General features: G+C 32.5%; 1 protein-coding gene and 1 non-coding gene across 2 annotated transcripts; one reads left to right on the forward strand and one right to left on the reverse strand.

The window, feature by feature from the left end:
* Window positions 1–1,811: 1,811 nt before the first annotated feature.
* On the reverse strand, window positions 1,812–1,884 carry TRNAC-GCA. The gene has a single exon. It is a non-coding gene; the product is annotated as a tRNA-Cys (tRNA).
* Window positions 1,885–6,500: 4,616 nt separating this feature from the next.
* Window positions 6,501–7,121, forward strand: LOC110024313. The gene is made up of 2 exons (XM_020724205.1): window positions 6,501–6,715; window positions 6,831–7,121. The coding sequence occupies exons 1-2, from the start codon at window positions 6,589–6,591 to the stop codon at window positions 6,968–6,970; spliced, it is 267 nt and encodes an 88-aa protein (XP_020579864.1). The 5' UTR covers window positions 6,501–6,588; the 3' UTR covers window positions 6,971–7,121.
* Window positions 7,122–7,154: the final 33 nt, after the last annotated feature.

The following is a 7,154-nucleotide window of genomic DNA, read 5'->3' on the forward strand; positions in this document are numbered from 1 at the left end:
TCTTTTTTGTTTTTAAAGTAATATTAAAGAGTTTAGTAAGCCAAGATACTCCCAGAGCCCCTAAATATTTTCATGCTTCAATTAGGATATCATCAGGTCCTATTGATTTTCCACCCTTGATTTTTTTTTAAAGTCTCCTCAATTTCTTTTTTACTAAAATGACGATAAAAATAAACTGTTTGATTATTAGCATCGATATTAAGGTCATTAAACTTGATCGTATTTTTAGAAACTTCATTACAAAGTTTAATAAAATAGCTCACCCACCTATGTTGAATATTTTTCTCAAATTTTTTTTTATTTTCATCTTTAATAAATCTTTAATTTTATCTTCTCTTTATTTGGCTAGCTTATAAATATATTTTTCACTAATGTTAATATCTAATTTAATATAAAGATCACTACAAGCTGAATTTTTAGCATCAACAAATATTCTCGTAGACTCCCTACGAGCCGCTTTATATTTTTCCTAGTTCTTAAAGCTTTTACATTTAATACAATTTTTATAAAACACCTTCTTATATTTTTTTATTTGCAAATTATTATTATACCACAAACTATTTTTATTTATAAAACCGTTTCATTTTGATTCTGCAAGTACTTTTTTTATCATTTGCTTAAGAGTGTTTGTTTCTTTATCCCACATAAAATTAGATTCTTCATGAAGATTCCAAATCTTAAAATCTTGGAGTGCACTCATAAAAATATTTTTATTTATGTATTTTATGTGCTCTCATCTAATTCCAAGACAATCTTTCATTGTATTTTTTATCTTACAATTCATCATCTTAAAATTCTGAACTAATAATCAATGTTGAGTACTGAAATTTTCAATTAGAACAACCGTACAATCTTTACATTCTCAACTATTTCTTTTTCTTAGAAAAAAAAAAATCAATTCGCGTGTTATTAGATCCATTCTTACAAGTAATAATATGTTTATGTCTTTTCTTAAATAAAACATCAGCAATAACAAAATCATACGCTAAAATAAAATCTAATATGATTCTACCTTCCTTATTAATGCTCTAAAACTGTAACCACCATGAATACTTCTAAAATCCTTTACCACTTTACCAACATGCCTATTTCAATCTCTTCAAATAAATATTTTTTTCTTCAAGAAGCATCATTTGTATTATTTCTTCACAACCATTTAGTTTCTTAAAAACAAAATATGTTTATCTTTCTATGAACCATAATTTCTTATAATTTCATTAATTTATTTATGAGAGTACCGATATTTCAATGTCTCATTCTAATATTAGTTTCATGAACCAACTTCTTTGCTCTGCACCCGTTTGTAACGTTGGAACACTTGCTTATTTGACGCTCTTCTTGTGTGTCCGTGTCTGACCCTTACATAATTTTTATGTAATTTAGACTATACTACAAATCACTTCCATGAGACGCCCTGATTTACACAAAGATTTAAATGATTAATGTCATAAATTTTCGACAAAAAAATTATGTTAGTTATCGACCGCCTAACACAACTTTTTACTTTTCACATTCAAGACGTCGTACGCGACAATAAGAGTGTTCAAATTCATATAATATTAATTTAAAATCACCTAAAATTAATTTAAAACTGGGCATGAATTTGTGGCATATTAATTTAAAATAAAATAAAATAATATAATTTAAGGAATAAGAGTCCAAAGCTCTCCCTGAAATACAATTCATTAAAGTTGGCCAGAAATATCCACTTCATAGAATAAATAATAAAATTATGTGTAAGTAATTTAAAATAAAATTTTAAAAATAGAAATAAAAATTATCAATTACAAAAAGTTAAAAAAAACTAAAGTAGGGCCCAACCGGGTTCGATCCGGTGACCTATTGATCTGCAGTCAATTGCTCTACCCACTGAGCTATGGACCCTATGGACCCAAAGCTGCTTACATTTTTACTAATTATTTATTTAAACTATATGTTTTAGTCACATGCACATCTCTCTTAATCATCATCGCCAGCATATTATACCAGACAACAACAACCATCACTTTAGTTGTAACCTGACATCTATTGTTTTTTATTGTGCTTGATGTATAAATGAGTGGAATATAAATTAATATTTATTTATTTGTGTTTGATTTATTTTGAATTGAAAATAATTATATTATGCATGCTAGACAATTCACGACGACAGAGTAATTGATTATCATCTTAGCGTTGCTCGAAAATTAAGTACAGACTCACATAAAATTAAATAACACGTAAATAAAAAAATCACGGGGTCTGACCAAAAAAAAAAAAAAAAAAACACAAATAAAACACAAAAAACATAAATTTAATTAAATGCTTGTCTCATGATAAATGCTTATAAATTTATGTTATAATAAAATTTAAAATTTTCATTTAATTCAATCATTCCTGAAATCAAATATATATTTAGCAATAAAAAATCTTGAAATAATTAGCAATATAAACTTTCGGGTTAATTTATATAAAAAAAATTTATATTTTCCAAATCAAGCATTAGAAAACAGAGTTTTTAATCACCAGAAAAAAAAAAAAAAATTACAATATTGAAAGTATTTTACAGGAATTTGAATATGAAAATTATTAGATAAATTTTAAGATTTGATAAGCCACTAACAAATTTTCATCGGCCAGCACGAATCTCAATGTAATTTTTTGAACAAGAAACATTCAAATTTCAGAGCTATGATTTCAGCAAACTTATAGTCAAGTTGATCGGCTCGATGAGACGGACCTAATGATATGAAAGTCAAACTAATCCAAGACAAATCTCAAATCAAGCCCATATCAAATCATTAAATCATTCTTGGAGAATTTCCAAACACATTTGAAATGTCAAAAGGATGTCGAATCTTACAATTTCATAGTCAAATCGAGCATCTCCACAATACAAATCCAACGAGTCCAAGATTGCTCAATTTCGACATCATTAAGGCACTCAAATGTCCATCAAATCTCATCTAATTAAGGGAAGCTCTTCGGACCGTCCGATCAAAATGGTTTATATTCCTGCATTAATGACACCCAGAACACTATAAATAGAGCCTCACCCCTCACATGCGGAGGGGGCTTAAGAGAAAACTTGAGGTTTTGAGAAGGAGCTCAGGTCCAACATCATCCCTACCATCGTCGATCGTTGTCGACCACCACTTACAGTGGACGACCGCCGCCGGTTTCCGTCGATCACCACCGACCAACGTCGACCACCGCTGACTAGACGTCATCAGTCGACGTTGTAAATTAGAAAACTAGTAATTATTTCTCGCCCGTGGGTTTCTCGCCCGTGGGACAATGACCATATGTGATAAACTTATAGTGGATTTTTACAACTAGGTCAGACCCTATGATTTTTCCCTTTTACAGATTTTTCACGTAGAAACTTCTGGTGTCATCACAGATTATTTCCCCTTTCATCCGAGTGTGTGATGAATCCTCGAGTAACGCTTAGACGATAATCCATTACCCTACCGCCGCGAATTTTCTAGCACGCATCAAAATTAATGTTCTATGTAAATAATTGTATTATGCTTATTTCAAATTAAATTCAATAATTTTAAAACCATCAGATTATAATTTATATCAGAATATAGTGTGTGCGCGCCCCTCTATATATATATATATATGGAATATAAAAATAAAAATCTGGGAAAGGCAAATCCAGAAATTGTAAAATCACATACAGGACATGTTCTTGGCCTGTCGAATCCAAATATCTCGGGGAAATTACATGCACACCACCCAAAATTTATTATTTGTAAATATAAATGTTTCTTTTTTTAATGTTGTCACTTAGCTTTATATTCTTAAGATTACAAATCCATCAGAACTATAATAACTGAAATTCAAATCACTAAAAATCGAACCAATCAAAATTCTAATTAAAGAACAAACCAACTTTTAATTCAATTTACCATTGAATTGGCTCAAAATTAAAACAATTAAATAATAATTTTTTAATAAATTATTAGAAGATTTTCATTAATGCAATTCAAATGTTTTTATATATATATTTATTTATATCGCTAAAAACTTTCATAATAAGTCAGTGGCGTATATATATGAAAATGCTCCTAATTTTGAAGCAAGGCTTACATACATACCACTCAATTCTTATACATTTATATAGCTAACGACTTGATGTGTGCGGGAAAATCCGCGGCGGTAGAGTAATGAATTTTGTCTTAACGTTGTACAAGAATTCAACACACAAACAAATGAAAGAAACAAATAGCAATGACTCTATAAATTTTTACGTGAAAAACCTAGAAAGGGAAAAAACCACAGGATCTGACCCACTTATGAAAATTCACTATTGATTGATGATTACAGAGACCTGTTGTCCCACATACGGGAAAAGGGTTACTAGCTTTTCAAGTTATAACGTCAACTGATAGCGTATAGTCAGCGGTGGATGATGGAGGTCGGCGGTGATCGACGGTAGTCAACGACAATCGATGAAGGTCGGTGGTGGTCGACGAATGTCAGCGGTAGTCAACTGCAGTCGATGACGACCGACAGAGGTCAGCGGTGATTAACTGCAATCGATGACGGTCGACGATTGCCTGCAGTGTTCACCGACAGTCAATGGTGATCGACGGAGGTCAACGGTGATCGACAGTGCTCGACGATGAGCGGTGGTGGTTGTCGACGGTCGGCGGTGGTCAACGGAGGTCGGTGATGGTCGGTGGTGATCGACGATGGTCGGCGGTGGTCGCCAGAGGTCGGCGGTGGCATTGAAGATGTTGGACTTGAACTCCTTCTCAAAGCCCCAAGTTTTCTCTCAAGCCTCTCCTCTCATGTGAGGGGTGAGACTCTATTTATAGTGATTTTAGGTGCAATTAATGCAGGAGTATGAACTATTTTGATCAAACGGTCCGGAGAGCTTCCTTCGATCAGATAACGTTTGATGGAGATTTGAGTGTCTTAACGATGTTAGAATTAAGCAATCTTGGGCTCGCTAGATTCGTCTTGTCGAGACGCTTGATCCAACTTTGAACTCGCTAGATTCATCAAATGTCTCAGAAAATCCTCCAATAATGATTTAAATATTTGATCCGGGTTTGATCTGACTCGTATTGGACTAGTTTTTTTATATTTGGATTCTTCTCACTGAGCCGGTCAGTTTGAGTTTGACTATAATTTTTCTGAAATCAAAGCTCTGGATAACTTTTATCAAAATTTGAATATTTCTCGCTCAAAATATTGTCTCAAGATCCATATCATGCTTCGAGATTCGTGCCGAATGATGATAATTTGTTGATGGTGTATCACACCTAAACTTCATTTTTTACTTGCATACCATCGTAGATATACTGTAGTACATGAAAATGTGTATTTACTATTTAAAAGTAAAAAGTTGTATTTTTCATATAATATGAAAGATTTAGGAGGTCTAAAAGTAAAAAAAGTTAAATTTATGTGATAGATATGTAAAGTAGGAAATAGGTGGTATATATGTAAATGCCAAAATTTTTTAAAATTATTCCTAAATGGCCGGTTTTGCTTATGTCAGCATAATCATTATTAAGCGAACCTGAACTAGTCTGAACGTCATAGGAAAAAAATAATAATAATTAAAATAATGAAAAGACGCCACCTCCTAACCACTTGAATGGCCATTTGCGTTTCCCCACTTTAATGTAGGGCCCACGCCTTTACTTCCGTGCAAGGTTTCAAATTCCAATTGGACAAAGTGGCTGTTTCTTGTTATTCCCCAAACTCTTGGTAATGTTTCACGAGAAAGCTGGAAGTACTAGATCCCACGGGCCCACTGCCACGTGGCTCATAGATCCCCTAGCTTTCCATCACCTCTCATCGCAACCCATTTACGGTCGAAAAGCGGACAGCCCGTAACTGCCCGGGCGGTAACTAACCGCGATGAATGCGAAGCATCAGAGTGGACCGGGTTTATTTCTCGAGGGCATAATAGTAAATTCTTAATTCGTTGAGGCCACCAACCAGGTTCTGTAATTTATAAGATTAAATACATCTCTTCTTACTTAAAAATTACATATATTAGTGTATATATAATAAATATATATATTTATAAATTTATATAATTATAAATATTTGAATAACAGCATAAATTCATAAATATATACACAGATAAATATATTTAAATATTTATTTTTATTATATATGCATTGCAATGACATAGCCTTACAAAATTAGATTTTTTTTAAAAATTAGTGCAATATTAAATTTTAATAAGTATTATTCACAAAATAAATTAGTTAAATTTCATGATAAATGCTATCCTACCTAAAATAAGTTTTTTTAATATATATAATTATATTAAATTTAAATAAAATTGAATATATTTAGCTTCTTAAATAAATAAAAAAAATAATGAAGTATCATTTAATTATTGAGCCAAATTTGATAGAGCATAAATTAACTAATTATTATTATTTTCTTACGGCCTTATCTAAAAGGAAGGGTAATTTAGTCATAAAAGTTAATAAAAGTTAATAAAAGTCAAAAGTCGTTACCTGCGGATATCTTCCTCTGCTTTCTGTCGCTTATTTACTCTCCAACTCCTTAGAATCCATAACGCCAGAAAAAAGAAGAGGTGAAGAGAGAGACAGCAAGCCATAGGGAGAGATGGAGAGCTCCGGCTGCGTGGGATTAATGGCTGTGGTGGCGATTTCAAGCAGTGTGGCCCTCGTCGTCCTCCAATTCCACAAACGCCTTGTTTCAGATTTCATGAAAAAAGCAGAACTTGAGCTCTGTAACTCCAAATCTTACTTCTTTCTCACTGAAATTCTGTGTTCCTCTTCCTTCTTCATCTTCTTCTTCCTGTCTTGGTTAGCAGAGTGTTCACTTTTCAGCTCTTGTGTTGGTAGGTGGAGAGAAGAGTAAGCGGCCGAAGAAGAAGGTAAGATTCGCCGCCGATGTGGTGGAGCCGTCGACGGATAACAAGGAGTATAGGAGGAGAAGGAGATCGAGCCGAGACGAAGAGATTGTGATGTCCAGGAGCTTTTGACGTTCTTCTTGTAAGTAATTTTGATTCTGTAATTGCTAGGGTGGGTTTTATAGCCGTTAGGATACTTTAAATTGAAAGAAACTCTTTTCTTTTTGTTTTTCGATATTAGTTTAGCTATATATAATGTTATTATGAATTAATTGCTGTGTTATTTAGATGTTTATCAAATATGGCTTTATATATA

Source organism: Phalaenopsis equestris, unplaced genomic scaffold (genome assembly GCF_001263595.1).
Source record: "Phalaenopsis equestris unplaced genomic scaffold, ASM126359v1 Scaffold000251, whole genome shotgun sequence".
Lineage (NCBI taxonomy): Eukaryota > Viridiplantae > Streptophyta > Magnoliopsida > Asparagales > Orchidaceae > Phalaenopsis > Phalaenopsis equestris.

What these genes read in the sequence shown, in the direction of transcription:
- LOC110024313 (XM_020724205.1), top strand. Translation starts at nt 6,589, where the DNA reads ATGGAGAGCTCCGGCTGCGTGGGATTAATGGCTGTGGTGGCGATTTCA. An exon ending in AAAAGCAGAACTTGAGCTCT is followed by an intron (nt 6,716 to 6,830) that starts GTAACTCCAAAT and finishes TTGTGTTGGTAG; the next exon opens with GTGGAGAGAAGAGTAAGCGG.